The sequence below is a fragment of the Oncorhynchus tshawytscha genome, linkage group LG03 (assembly GCF_018296145.1).
Source record: "Oncorhynchus tshawytscha isolate Ot180627B linkage group LG03, Otsh_v2.0, whole genome shotgun sequence".
Lineage (NCBI taxonomy): Eukaryota > Metazoa > Chordata > Actinopteri > Salmoniformes > Salmonidae > Oncorhynchus > Oncorhynchus tshawytscha.
This window is the reverse complement of record NC_056431.1, coordinates 50,548,154-50,563,658: the sequence shown is the minus strand read 5'-3', so window position 1 is coordinate 50,563,658 and position 15,505 is coordinate 50,548,154. Positions and strand designations below refer to the sequence as shown.

Sequence of the window (15,505 nt, the reverse complement as noted above, 5' to 3'; positions counted from 1 at the left end):
TTAACACTGGGCAAGACCAGTTAATATGAATTAAAAAATTCAGTAATGTGTTGTATTTTTCTAATAGACTAATGTTTGAATCATTATGCTACTATTTTTTTGTGCTTTTTTAAATATAAAGATTTAAATCGTAATAACCATGAACAAATGTCCGTTGGGTTTGTTAATACTTCATACTGTTATTCAACAGAAACAATAAAGAGATAGGCTTTCCTCACAAATGCACACAGCCGCAAATAATGACCCTTTAAAGGCCACTTTGAATTGAACTGTACAGGGTGGGCCTCTGTGTCATATTGCTCTGTCAGGGGTTTGAACAATGGAGCCACATATTCTTTGGCTGTCGGCTCAAGTATAAAAGCGATAGGGGAACATACAGAAAATTGTACAATCCTGAGACCAATACAGTAACCGCAACCATGTCTATGGGAAAGGTGTGGGGAGCTTTGACAGAATTGGACTTTTAAGCTTTTTCTAATTTGTTTATAACAATCAATCAATTGTACTGTACTGTTAGAACTACAATTTGTTTTTGTAAATTATGGTTTTGTTGTGTGTATTTAGATCATCTTCTACGAGGACAGGAACTTCCAGGGTCGTTCCTATGAGACCTCCAGCGACTGCCCTGAGCTGACCTCCTACCTGAGCAGGTGCAACTCCTGCAGGGTTGAAAGCGGCTGCTTCATGGTCTATGATCATTCCAACTTCCAGGGAAACCAGTACTTTGTGAGAAGGGGAGAGTATGGTGACTACCAGCGTATGGGCATGAACGATTGCATCAGGTCTTGCCGTAACATCCCCATGGTAAATTGAAAGGAATCTGTTCATTGACTCCCATAGGCCATACAGACAATTCCAGCAAAAGCAATGTGAACGTATAGTTCGCACAATTTGGTAAAACACCTTTCCCATATCCGTTTACAGCACAGAGGAAACTTTAGGATGAGGATGTACGAGAAGGAGAACTTCGGAGGTCAGATGCACGAGCTGAGCGATGACTGTGAGTCCATGACCGATCGTTTCCGCATGAACGACATGCAGTCCTGCAATGTGATGGACGGCCACTGGCTGATGTATGAGCAGCCCAGCTACAGAGGCAGGCAGATGTACATGAGGCCTGGAGAGTACAGGAACATGAGAGAGTTGAGCATGCACATGGGCTCCAACCCCATGAGGGTCAACAGCATGAGGCGTATCATGGATTCTTGTTATTAAACGCACCAATGTCTAAAATTTGAGTATAAATAAAATCAATTACCTTTTAAATTGAAGTCTCTTTCATTTTCATTTGAGTCCTTGGTTTGAGGTAAAGGTGCAATCAGAACATAATTCTGCATTTTCATATGGTTAGTTTTCCCAGTGCAACGGGAGCAGTACACCAGGACATGTCCTCCCCAGGTGATGAGGTTGTTACGATGCATACCATTTCAAAACTTGATGTGGAGTTAATGGAATTCAAATCTGTTAAAAGCACTGATCATTACATAAGGTTAATGTTGAATGAAATGTTAGTAAGTACTGTCTATTCTAGTAGTAAGTCAACAATTTGTAGAAAATACTTTGTATCAGCATCCGTATACAGCTCATGCTTCAGCTGCATCAGCTCTTATTATTCATACTGTAAAAAAAAAACTGGAATTGTGGATATTTGTTGGGCATTCCTCTTTGGAATGTTTAAACAGCTAACAAACAGTACTTTTTTTTTGAAGTGGCAACTTACTGTAATACACCTCCAAGGCTGTACAATGTATGCTCCAGAAATACTGCCATCCACAAGTCACAGCAAACCCAGGAGAGGGCAGCATCTCCACAGTATAATAGCAGCGTTCTGGATTATGTGTACAGATGAAGGCTCAAGAAAAGTGATTCAGTCAAATAACTGTATCTCAATCCTGTACAGTGGGAGGTTTAGTAGTTTAACCATTAGAAACATTCCTTACAGATGTCAGACTCATCCAAAGACTTGCAGGCCCACATTATGATTTCGATAATTATGATTTCGATAATATTTTGTATTTACATTTTATACTAATATATTATTTTATAGTATAAATGTATATCATATTTATTTATACAAATACAATGTATATATCATAATGTATATCTATATATTCATAATGTAGATGTGTATACATTTCTATTAATTAAACAGTGTTGACGAATACTAAATAACACTAAATATACTAATTAGATTTAATGAATAACAAACAGATTCTTTATATATACTATGTCATGAAGCATTTTAATATTGTTCATTGTGAAGCTCATATAGCAACCTGTATAGAAACATGTTTCCTAAAAATACCAATAAACTTGGTTATCTAGCTAGAATAAGGCTGTCAACTCTTGACATTAACATTAACAAATAACCTGGGGTATTTGGCCTAGGATCTGCAGCTGTAGTCGTCACTATGTTTCCTTACCTCGAAAACAAAAGCCTCAATTGGTTTGTTTATGTAGTAATATACATTAATGTTTGATTAACAAAAAGAATGGAACTGCAATCTCTCAAATTGTACTGTATGTTTAACCTTAAAGTAGGTTCATACCAAGTTGTGATTGTCTATCAACTAGCAGAGGTGTTACAGAGAGGAAGAGCAAGGTTTTGTGGAAGCAGTTTGCTATTTGAATACATTACTGGTGAGCATGTTGGTGCACAGTACCTTTTAACAGTTTGGCCTGTTCCAATTCACAGTCATGCCATTCAGGTAGCATTAGGCACAACCGGGAAGCAGCCATTCATTACAGTCAAAATGAGTCCCACTGTAAATATTCAAGGTCACTCTCCTGTTGGCCACTGGGTGGTATATTGTAAAACTCAATACAGTCAATCACATGACCTGAGTTGTTGTCCACACCAGCAGCCACTCACTTGGCTGTGGGTCAACTGAGACCACAGGTGGCACGAGCACAAGTTTGGCTGGAAGTATTCCAAAACCTGACCACTGAAACAGTACTGAAACCACCAGGCAAGGGGAGTCAAATCCCACATTTTCTTACTATCCATCATACTTTTACTATAGTTTGCTGTGTGTTTGAAATGTTCATGAATTATATTTATAAGTAGGGTAGCGATGCAGAAAGTAGTATATGTCAAACAATAATGGTAATATTTGTGCGCATCCGATCATATTTAATATTCACCACAGTGAAGGTGATTCATAACAATCAATGAATGTATATGTATGAGAGCTTACTTTTAAAGATCAAATAAATGCTTGATAAATACATTTTGAATTTTAGTATTCTGTCATCAGTTTTGGGTGGAATATTCTGTCATCTGTTCTTTTAGTTATCAGATTTTGGTTTTCCACTGATAAACATGTGTAGAGTACATTATAAGTTAATTAGCACCATTGAAGCCTTTGTGTACGTAACAAAAAGGCAATTCACCCTGCTGACAAAGAAAAACAACTATCTTTTGTAATTTGGCAGCCATGCTGTATTTTCAAAAAGGCTGACATCTAAAGTCAATTGATTAACATAACAATGTCTCTATTCCTATAGGATATAAAAGGACCATGGCTCGCTTAGTCAGTGTTGCAGTGTGATCACATTTACCTAACACAATGGGAATGGTAAGGCATGTTGTTTCGCTGCACATCTTTTGTCCTGTCACACCTTCTTGCTCATTGTTTGTCTGACAGAACAAAGAACAATGAACACCTGGCTGCGAGATAGACACTCAGTTGTTCGATCCTTTGCATGGCACAAAACTCAATGTTCATTCCATTGTATGCATGTTTACTTCCATTCGTATTTTTAGATAATCTTCTACGAGGACAAGAACTTCCAGGGTCGCTCCTATGAGTGCAACACCGACTGTGCCGACCTGCACACCCATTTCAGCCACTGTAACTCCATCCAAGTGGAGAGTGGTAGCTGGATGGTCTATGAGCGGCCAAACTACATGGGCTACCAGTACTTCCTGAGAAGAGGCGAGTATCCCGACTACCAGCGCTGGATGGGCTTTAATGATTGCGTGAAATCCTGCCGGATGATCCCTCAAGTGAGCCTATATTCCTCTTTCCTGGTATAGAAGTTAACCTATCATTGATGTAGGTAGTAATACACATGGCAAATAAACATGAAACTTGAAACTTAATAGTAAAGTGGCTGAATGAACGTACCCATCTTCTCCTCCTTGTTCTCAGAATCAGGGAGCTCACAAGATGAGAATCTACGAGCGCTCTGACTTTGGCGGTCAGATGCTGGAGTTTGCCGATGACTGCCCTTCCCTCTACGATCAATTCCATTACAATGATATCAACTCTTGCAATGTTATGGAGGGGTATTGGCTTTTCTATGAGCATCCCAACTACAGAGGCAGGCAGTATCTCCTGAGGCCTGGCGAGTACAGGAGATACAGTGACTGGGGAGCCATCAATTCCAAGATTGGCTCCATCAGACGTGTTGTTGCTCACCCAAACTGAGAGGCTATACATTGTCAACATGAAACTGAGCCTAACATTGAAATTAATAAAAGTTAGGTCCACCCGCCATCTTATTGTCTTCTCTAGTGTTCACTCAATAAGTATGAAACCATACTGTACTCTTTACACCTTGCAAAGTTTCAGCAAATTTGTTGAATTGAGACATCTAATAGTTATGTTTCATACTGTAGAGAGAAAACAACTGGTCATAGTCATCATCCAATTATTTTTTAAATGTTTTTCAAGCCATTATCTGAAGACGTAAGAATGCTTACTTCACACACCAAAAATACTTTACTACTAAAGTAAAACCATAAAATCACAACACTCACATTACCTCACTGTGAGTGACAGAGAGAATACCTACTCATTCAATGAAAATCAAGCACAATTCTGCACAGCATAACAGTTAAAACAATTAACTAAACTGAATTACTGTAGTTTCTGTATACTGAATAAAAAATGTAGATACCACACTTTATACCTTGCTCTACAGAATATTATCTCTTTTTTTAGAATGTTGCTCTTCCCTTATTTGTCTTCAACCTCCCTCTATGCCCATTTTGAAATTAAATATAAATACACCTTAATCTCACTTTTTTTTTTTTTTGCCAATCAGCAGCCCAACACTTTTTATTATCCTAAACAGACTTGAAAACGTGTTTGGCATTTGAGGATATGTTCTCAACTGGTTTACTGTATAGTTTACTAATCAAACAGATATGTATTTGTGCAGATAGATAACAAATCAAAGTTGAATTTGGTGTTCTTCAAGGTTCAGTGCTTGGACCCCTGCTATTTTCTTTGGCTGAAATAATAACAGAACCTCAGGCCATTCTCATATGGAATATCAATCCCGGGTTCATAACTGCAGTCTCCAGATTACGATTATTTCCATTGCAATTTCAAACAGTCCACTAGGGGAAACATGTGCGCATATCACGATCTAGTAAATCTAGTAGGTTCTTTGCTTGCTAGTGTGTTGTGGATGGAGTTAGAAGAAGAGCTTAAACTGTGAGCTACGTCTTCAAGGATCACAGGTTATGTCCCAGTGCTAGGCACTCATTTTTATCCCAGTTATTTTCTGTTTTAACCCTATCCCAAACCTTACCTTAACCATTCCTAATTAATACCTTCATTTAACCATAGAGTTGAGTTTCGGTTTCACTTTTGCAGAGTCTGACTGACAGCTTACATACATCAAAATATTCCGTATTTAATATGGGCCCACGGTGCTTTAGTAATTGAGTTGCATAATGTTAATTTGACCTCAAAGCATGATTTACAAAAAGTTTGAGTTTAGCACATGGACCTGTGGTTTCCAAAATTGATTTGGACCTTTATGTAGGCTATCCCTTGGTAACATATTCCATAAATATGTTATGCTATTTGTTTGATATGAAGACCATCTACATCCACAGTTGTGGGCCTCCTGTTGAGACATTATAACATCATCTTCCCATCTGATGTGTGAAATAAGCAATCTGGGAAATATGCAAATTAGGTCATCCTCATAGGAATATTTTCCTAACTTTAGAATTGTAGGGATCAGCCTAGAGTCTGGTCTAGTGGTAGAGCGGCCGACTCAGGACCACAATGCCCACTGGAAACGGGGTTACGAACCCCATCTTGGTCATTCCCCTCTCTCTTACTCACTGTATATGTCTCCTCCTCTACATTCCCTTTCCATAATAACATGAGGCTTTAACATATTCAAAATGTATTTATATATATTTAAATATATAATTATATGGAATGTAGTTAATTAAATACTTTTCCAGTTGTTCCAATAAAATGTATATTAAGGTAAAGGGATTTATGTTCATGTTAATTATTAGTTTATAGATCAGAAAAATAGCTAAATAGTTATAACCAAATGTTTGAAATGACGTGATTGTTATCTTGGTGCTTGCAAAATAGTGAGTTTATATATGATTGTAATGTTATTGATTACTACTGAAATGAATACTAGTGCAGCCATGTAAGCTCAGGCAACCAGTTAAATGACAAACACATCATTTCAACCCTTCTATTATAACTATTTCTTACTGATTTGAAAAACGATCTATGAACTACAGTCAATAACTAATAAACTTTACAAAAGCATTCAGGTATGACCTGAAACTTGGAGGCAGCTTGCACAATTTAAAAGGTTTGCTTGAATACGTTGTACCATGTGTATACTACTAGATACTTATACTGTACATGTACATGTCCATGCCCATGTAATCATTGTGGGAATATTTACAAAGCTTCAGTGATATTTTAAATATTGTGTGCAATTTATTTTGCCTTAAGATGAATACTGGTATGAAAATCAGAAAGACAATTAAGTTATGAAAGATCTTCAATTATTTTATTACCATGAACAATTAAAGACATTTAATTGCACATATCATTGATACGCTTCATGCTCATGAATCTCATGGATCCCTGGCTCATGCCTCCCATTCCCATGCTCATCTCCCTGAAGTTCCTGTACTCTCCAGGCCTCATGTACATCATCCTTCCTCTGAAGTGGGGCTGCTCGTACATCAGCCAGTGGCCGTCCATCACGTTGCAGGACTGGCAGTCGGACATGCGGAAACGCTCCTGGATGGAGTCACAGTCGTCCATCATCTCGTGCATCTGACCTCCGAAGTTCTCCCTTTCGTAGATCCTCATCTTGAAGGATCCTCTGTGCTGAAATGCAATAAAAAGAACAACATTATTTTAGGACACTTGTGTACTTTGAATGTTGTATATCTTCAAATAGGAAATTACACTATAATGTATCATCTATGAGATAAGGTGCCTTACCATGGGGATCATTCTGCAGGACCTGATGTTGTCGAACATCATGCCCATGCTCATCATGCGCTGCATGTCAGGGTACTCTCCCCTCCTCATGAAGAACTGTTGGCCCATGAAGTTGTTGCGCTCATACACCATGAAGCAGCCGCTCTCAACCCTGCAGGACTGGCAGCGGGACATGTAGGGGGACATGTCAGGGCAGTCGCTCATGCACTCATAGTTGCGGCCCTGGAAGTTCCTCTCCTCGTAGAAGATAATCTATAGGAAAAGAGAGACATACTGTATAACAATTCCTGAAAAGGCAAAAAATCATCAAGCCTATAGGCTAATTGCATTTTTAGACTCTGGGTAATGTTGAATTACTGAATTCCCATAAGAACTGATTCTTATAACAGATAACTAAATAATGTTACTGTACTATTATATTCACAGAATATAGGATGTACATTTCACTTTTGTAAAACTGTAGCCTACATGTAGCTACTGTGAGTCGGATCAGATTACCTTGCCCATGTTGGTGGTTGGTGGTTGACAGTGGATCAGCTTGTGCTTCTACCATCATTGTGCAGTCATTTTATACAAAAACCAGGGGGCCATGATGTGTTGTTATTCAAATTGTCCAAAGCTGATGATTGAGCAGTATGACACTTTCGCTGATCAGGGCCTATGAAGTGTAACAATGGTTTTCATCCATACATTTCTGGCAGTGATGACCTGTGTTGTCTGTTTCATTATAAGCATCACTTTTGTGTACGCTTATCAGTAAGAATGTTCTTTGCATACAGTATGGTCCAGTAATCGAGGATGTACAGTAGAGAACTGAGATGAGGTCGATTTTCAGAACACATCTCTGTTGAACACACAGAGACCAATATTACAGTTATAGTGAAAGAAGAAGTGTGTTTATGATGTCCTTAATCTAGTAGAGCATACTGGTCATGTTTGAACAGCACTTTTATTATGATTTTTTGTACTTGAAATAATAATATTTTAATATACAACTATAGAATCTTATTCAAAGCTGTTCTCTCCATTAGTAAAGGAAAGGGTTGTTTAACCTGTCTGTAAATTGCATTTGTCATTCATCATTTGAGTTTATCCACTGGATGGTGTACAGATAAATAAATTGAAGAATGTTAGTTTAATGAAATTAAGATATGAATTGGTTTTGATGGGTGATTGATTTATAATGACAACAGTTACAACTTCCAGTCACAAGTGCATGTATTTCCTTCAGTCCAAAAATGGAATTGGGTCTGAAAGGGGCTGGCGTTTATGTGAGGCTTGCATGTGAATATATGATTGTTCACTAACCAGGTTTCCATCCAGCCTTTTTATGCCAGTAAAGTACATGTTGGATAAAAAACTGTCACGACAGGCCTGATGTAAACAGCACATTTTCTGGTAAACTTTCCAAATGTCGACAAAACAAAATAAGCTAGACTAGGTGGGATATTTTTGTGTTGGTAAAATGAATGATGCAAGAAATAGCGGTGGAAAGGCCTTCGTGAGGAAATATTGATATAATAACCATCGTATTGAAGTAAACTTGGTGTCACGCAGTGACATGTTGTGTGGTCCTCCTGCTATGATTCAGGAAAGCATGCAGTTTATTAGGCTACAGATTAAATAAGTGATGACGAACTTCACAGGGTGGTGAAAGTGCATAGTGATGAGCTTGATACTTCTTTCCAATAAATATCAAGGTTCTTATTCTGGTGCCATTTGACAAATACAAATTATCTCGCTCGCATCATGTAGGCTATACCCTCACTGTATCTGCCAGCTGTTCAAATCAAATCAAATCAAATGTATTTATATAGCCCTTCGTACATCAGCTGATATCTCAAAGTGCTGTACAGAAACCCAGCCTAAAACCCCAAACAACAAGCAATGCAGGTGTAGAAGCACGGTGGCTAGGAAAAACTCCCTAGAAAGGCCAAAACCTAGGAAGAAACCTAGAGAGGAACCAGGCTATGTGGGGTGGCCAGTCCTCTTCTGGCTTTGCCGGGTGGAGATTATAACAGAACATGGCCAAGATGTCAGGTAGTCCTGAGGCATGGTCCTAGGGCTCAGGTCCTCCGAGAGAGAGAAAGAAAGAGAGAAAGAGAGAATTAGAGAGGGCATACTTAAATTCACACAGGACACCGGATAGGACAGGAGAAGTACTCCAGATATAACAAACTGACCCTAGCCCCCCGACACATAAACTACTGCAGCATAAATACTGGAGGCTGAGACAGGAGGGGTCAGGAGACACTGTGGCCCCACCCGAGGACACCCCCGGACAGGGCCAAACAGGAAGGATATAGCTGTTGGCTAAAGTGCACATGCCAAGACTACAGTGGGCACATTCGCTATACAACACAACATTTCTTCTGACAAAATCATCAGTAGAGTTGAAAATGCGATGGAAACCAGTGGATACTGCTGAGGTGAGGACGGCTCATAAAAATGGCTGGAACGGAGTGAATGGAATGGCATCGAACACATGGAAACCATGTTGATACCATTTCACTTATACCGCACCAGCCATTACCAAGAGCCTGTCCTCCCCAATTAAGGTGTCACCAACCTCCTGTGATGGAATCCCATTTAACCCATTTAACCCATTCAGCTCATAGGAATTTAACCACAAAATGAGTGGGAGAACTTGCACAATTGTTGGCTCACTACGTCATCATGCACAGACTTACAACAGTCAATTTGATGAAAACATGTGTACATAATGTTGCTACTACCGTCTCTTATGACCAAAAAGAGCTTCTGGACATCAGAACAGCGATTACTCACCTCGAACTGGACGAAGATGTTTTCTTTAATGAGTCCGATGTGAAGGATGTACTGCATTGTCAAGACAAGGCCTAAATCCCCCATAATCAGCATGAAGAAAAGATGGAGGAAAAGGGGAGGGCAGGGTGACTTGCCAGACGAGTAGGTAAACCACCACTTCCCAACGTGCAATCACGTGCAATCATTTGAAAATAAACTGGACGATCTACAATTAAGACTATCCTACCAACAGGACATAAAAATAAAAAAAAGCTGTAATATCTTATGTTTCACTGAGACATGGCTGAACAAAGACACGGATAATATAGAGCTGGCTGGCATCTCTGTGCATAGGCAGGACAGAGCAACAGCATCTGGTAAGACGAGGGGCCGGAGTGTGTGTCTATTTGTCAATAACTGCTGGAGCGCGATGTCTAATATTAAAGAAGTCTCAAGGTATTGCTCGCCTGAGGTAGAATACCTCATGATAAGCTGTAGACCACAGCTGTAGACCACAATCTGTTTGTGGTCACGATAAGCTGTAGACCACAATCTACGGAGAGAGTTCTCATCTATATTATTCGTAGTCGTCTATTTACCACCACAAACCAATGCTTGTACAAAGAATGCACTCAACGAGTTGTATAAGGCCATAAGGAAACAAGAAAATGCTCATCCAGAAGTGGCCTTTAATGCAGGGAAACTTAAATCCATTTTACCACATTTCTACCAGCATGTCACATCTGCAACCAGAGGAAAAACCTCTAGACCACCTTTACTCCACACACAGGGACGCATACAAAGCTCTCCCTCGCCCTCCATTTGGCAAATCAGACCATAATTATATCCTCCTGATTCCTGCTTACAAGCAAAAACAAAAGCATTTGGTACCAGTGACTCGCTCAATACGGAAGTGGTCAGATGACGCGGATGCTACGCTACAGGACTGTTTTGCGAGCACAGACTGGAATATGTTCCGAGATTCATCCAATGGCATTGAGGAGTATTCCACCTCAGTCACCGGCTTAATCAATAAGTGCATCGACAACGTTGTCCCCACAGTGACAGTATGTACATTTCCCAACCAGAAGCCATGGATTACAGGCAACATCCGCACCGAGCTAAAGGCTAGAGTTGCCGCTTTCAAGGAGCGGGACACTTATCCTGACGCTTATAAGAAATCCTGCTATGCCCTCAGACAAACCATCAAACAGGCAAAGCGTCAATACAGAACTAAGATTGAATGCTATTACACCGGCTCTGACGCTCGTTGGAAGTGGCAGGGCTTGAAAAATATTACAAACTACAAAGGGAAACCCAGACGCAAGCTGCCAAGTGACGCGAGCCTCCCAAATGAGCTAAATGCCTTTTATGCTCACTTAAAGGCACGCAACACTGAAGCATGCATGAGAGCACCAGCTTTTCCGGACGACTGTGTGATTCTGCTCTCCTTAGCTGATGTGAGCAATATCTTTAAACAGGTCAACATTCACAAAACTGCAGGGCCAGACAGATTACCAGGTCGTGTACTCAAAACATGTGCGGAAAAACTGGCAAATGTCTTCACTGATATTTTCAACCTCTCCCTGACCGAGTCTGTAATACCTAAATGTTTCAAACAGATATCATAGTCCTTGTGCCCAAGAAAGCGAAGGTAACCTGCCTAAATGATTACCACCCTGTTGCACTCACATCGCTAGCCATGAAATGCTTTGAAAGGCTGGTCATGGCTCACATCAACACAATCATGCCGGAAACCCTAGACCCATTCCAATTTGCATACCGCCCCAACAGATCCACAGAGGACGCAATCTCAATCGTACTCCACACCTTCCAAATATTGAGTTACACACCACCCTCACAGGGATGCTGGCCCATGTTGACTCCAATGCTTCCCACATTTGTGTCAAGTTGGTTGGATGTTCTTTGGGTGGTGGACCATTCTTGATTAAAAGAAATGTGAAACTGTTGAACCTGAAAAACCAAGCAGAGTTGCAGTTTTTACCAGAAACCGATGCGCCTGGCATCTACTACCATACCCTGTTCAAAGGCACCTAAATCTTTTGTCTTGCCAATTTACCCTGTGAATGGTACACACACAATCCATGTCTCAATCCATACACTGATTGAAGTGGATTTAACAAGTGACATCAATAAGGGATCATAGCTTTTACCTGGACCACCTGATTAGTCTATGTCATGGAAAGAGCAGATGTTCTTGAAGTTTTGTATAGTCCGTGTATATACTATTCACACACTTTGTTTGTTTTGCAAATTTGAAATATTTTCCTGAATTCCTAATCCACCCCACTCACATGTTTACTACCGAAACAGTGGCAAAAAGTCGCAATAAAGGGAGAACCGTGCACAGGATGATCATTTAGATTTTCAAAACCTTTAAATTGAATATAGAGAAATATCATCTATATTGTTCTCTGTAAAATGTTCAGTGTTGACTATATGAATCTGAAACTTGTTGATTGATTGTATTACTTATGCAACTTATCAATTATGTTGTTAAATGATTAAATTATCACTTTACCTGTCTTTATTTGGCAAAATAGCATGTGTTTCTGTGTCATGTCAGTCAGAGATAAATGAAGGACTCTAGATAGATAGTCTTAGTATAAACATTACCATGGAGGGCTTCCACTATTTAAAAGTAATCAACTGGGTGAGAATTCCTATGGGTTGGGAGTGATTAAATATTTACATTTTAGTAATTTAGCATACACTCTTATCCAGAGCAATTTACAGAAGCAGTTAGGGTAAAGTGCCTTGCTCAAGGGCACATCGACAGATTTTTCACCTAATCGGCTTGGGGATTTGAACCAACGACGTTTCCGTTTCTGGCCCAACTCTCTTAACCGCTATGCTACCAGCCAATGACCAAAGATTGTCTTCTTCAAATTGGGTTGCCTATTGTTTGTCAACCAAAGAAAATGGTAATATCTAGCCAAGACCAAGATTTATACACGGACATTGGTCCCTATGAGCAAGACCCGGTGAGTTGAGACCATGACAATTTAAAGACTGAATTTATGTAGTCGTGAGTGTTCTAGATCAAGAGTTCATGGGCCCGGTCCTCAATTGTAAGAAACTCAAGTAGAATAAACTCAGGTACAGTACAGATTTGTATAGTAGAGCACAGCACAGTAGAGTTCAGTAGAGTAGGGTACAGTGCAGTATAGTAGAGCACAGTACAGTAGAGTACACAAAAGTAGAGTACAATAGAGTAGAGTAGGGTACAGTATAATAGAGTACAGTAGAGCACAGTACAGTAGAGTACAGTAGTTTATTGGTTTATTCATTTATTAGGATCCCCACTAGCTACTGCACATGCAGCACTCTTTCTGGGGTCCACATAAAACATACAAATACATGACAAAAGTACTGAACTATAATAGACATGAACATATACTATCTATACTAGACCCCGCTGCCATCCAGAAGGCGAGGTCAGTACAGGTGCATCAAAGCTGGGACCGAGAGACTGAAAAACAGCTTCTATCTCAAGGCCATCAGACTGTTAAACAGCCACCACTAACATTGAGTGGCTACTGCCAACACACTGTCAATGACACTGACTCTACTCCAGCCACTTTAATCATGGGAATCGATGGGAAATGATATAAATATATCACTAGCCACTTTAAACAATGCTACCTTATATAATGTTACTTACCCTACATTGTTCATCTCATATGCATACGTTGATACTGTACTCTATATCATCGACTGCATCCTTATGTAATACATGTATCACTAGCCACTTTAACTATGCCACTTGGTTTACATACTTATCTCATATGTATATACTGTACTCGATATCATCTACTGTATCTTGCCTATGCTGCTCTGTACCATCACTCATTCATATATCCTTATGTACATATTCTTTATCCCCTTACACTGTGTATGACAGTAGTTTTTTTTGGAATTGTTAGTTAGATTACTTGCTCGTTATTACTGCATTGTCGGAACTAGAAGCACAAGCATTTCGCTACACTCGCATTAACATCTGCTAACCATGTGTATGTGACAAATAAAATTTGATTTGATTTGATTTGATTTGAACATAACATTACATTAAATAAATACAAAATAGAATAAGAGTCATATATATAGGAAAGACACCAAGAGACAACAAAAATAATATTGACATACTATGAATATATATACAGTGGGGCAAAAAAGTATTTAGTCAGCCACCAATTGTGCAAGTTCTCCCACTTAAAAAGATGAGAGAGGCCTGTAATTTTCATCATAGGTACACTTCAACTATGACAGACAAAATGAGAAAAAAAAAATCCAGAAAATCACATTGTAGGATTTTTAATGAATTTATTTGCTAATTATGGTGGAAAATAAGTATTTGGTCACCTACAAACAAGCAAGATTTCTGGCTCTCACAGACCTGTAACTTCTTCTTTAAGAGGCTCCTCTGTCCTCCACTCATTACCTGTATTAATGGCACCTGTTTGAACTTGTTATCAGTATAAAAGACACCTGTCCACAACCTCAAACAGTCACACTCCAAACTCCACTATGGCCAAGACCAAAGAGCTGTCAAAGGACACCAGAAACAAAATTGTAGACCTGCACCAGGCTGGGAAGACTGAATCTGCAATAGGTAAGCAGCTTGGTTTGAAGAAATCAACTGTGGGAGCAATTATTAGGAAATGGAAGACATACAAGACCACTGATAATCTCCCTTGATCTGGGGCTCCACGCAAGATCTCACCCCGTGGGGTCAAAATGATCACAAGAACGATGAGCAAAAATTTGCACCACTTCTGGAGAATCACCTTTATACAGTATGTGGCTATGCACATGTATATTTGTATTTAATGCAATAATTCATTCAATACTGATTACTAAAGTTATATACTACTGATTTCTCATTTTGTTGAGACCAGAATAAAAGTTATTTATCTTACAATTGCCTCATTTAAATGTTCTAACATTTGGCAAACACTTTTACGGTGAATCAAACATTTTAGTCCACCAGTGGCAGGATCAATAATGGTTGAGGATTCATATGATATTATTTAGTTCTGATGGAAGCGATTACTCAACTGATATCAAGTAATAACTCAACTCATGTTAATGATAATGATGGTTTTTATTTTTTGTCATAAATAACTGTGTCACAAAGTCTTTTGCAAGACATCAGATCTTTACTGTTTTTAAGATTATTTTCTATATTTTCACAGAAGAGTGGGCTCATTTGTACGTGAAATGCATTATTCATTTTATACTGTACTGGAAGTCTGTATTTGAATGTATATTAACTTACATGAAGAGGCCATTATAAATGTTTCTAAATATGTTTGAATGCTTTACAAATGATTATATATGCTTAGGAATTGTACTACTTGTAATGAGTAATGAAATATTGATTTCTTAATATTTTCTTAATGCTGTGGTGTTCAACTTTAGATTCAATATGTTCTGAGTTATGCTTATTTCTTCTTAGTGGTGTTTCATTCTAAACATGATGTTGT

General features: G+C 39.0%; 3 protein-coding genes across 3 annotated transcripts; 2 read left to right on the top strand and 1 right to left on the bottom strand.

Moving 5' to 3' along the window:
• The first annotated feature begins 325 nt into the window (after positions 1-325).
• On the top strand, positions 326-1,266 carry LOC112245728 (gamma-crystallin M3-like). Its single transcript, XM_024413871.1, has 3 exons — positions 326-434; positions 565-804; positions 925-1,266. Exons 1-3 carry the CDS (start codon positions 420-422, stop codon positions 1,213-1,215), a joined length of 546 nt encoding a protein of 181 aa, XP_024269639.1. The 5' UTR covers positions 326-419; the 3' UTR covers positions 1,216-1,266.
• Positions 1,267-3,474: 2,208 nt separating this feature from the next.
• LOC112245719 (gamma-crystallin S-1-like) lies at positions 3,475-4,502 on the top strand. Its single transcript, XM_024413860.1, has 3 exons — positions 3,475-3,578; positions 3,767-4,009; positions 4,155-4,502. Exons 1-3 carry the CDS (start codon positions 3,570-3,572, stop codon positions 4,431-4,433), a joined length of 531 nt encoding a protein of 176 aa, XP_024269628.1. The 5' UTR covers positions 3,475-3,569; the 3' UTR covers positions 4,434-4,502.
• Positions 4,503-6,767: 2,265 nt separating this feature from the next.
• Positions 6,768-7,825, bottom strand: LOC112245708 (gamma-crystallin M1-like). Its single transcript, XM_024413850.1, has 3 exons — positions 7,731-7,825; positions 7,233-7,484; positions 6,768-7,115 (listed from the first exon to the last, which is right to left on the bottom strand). Exons 1-3 carry the CDS (start codon positions 7,737-7,739, stop codon positions 6,816-6,818), a joined length of 561 nt encoding a protein of 186 aa, XP_024269618.1. The 5' UTR covers positions 7,740-7,825; the 3' UTR covers positions 6,768-6,815.
• Between the last annotated feature and the right edge of the window lie 7,680 nt (positions 7,826-15,505).

Excerpts from the sequence above, each read along its gene's own strand:
- LOC112245728 (XM_024413871.1), top strand. Across the intron at positions 805-924 it reads CTTGCCGTAACATCCCCATG|CACAGAGGAAACTTTAGGAT; the intron begins GTAAATTGAAAG and ends ATCCGTTTACAG.
- LOC112245719 (XM_024413860.1), top strand. Across the intron at positions 4,010-4,154 it reads CCTGCCGGATGATCCCTCAA|AATCAGGGAGCTCACAAGAT; the intron begins GTGAGCCTATAT and ends CCTTGTTCTCAG.
- LOC112245708 (XM_024413850.1), bottom strand. Across the intron at positions 7,116-7,232 it reads CCTGCAGAATGATCCCCATG|CACAGAGGATCCTTCAAGAT; the intron begins GTAAGGCACCTT and ends ATTGCATTTCAG.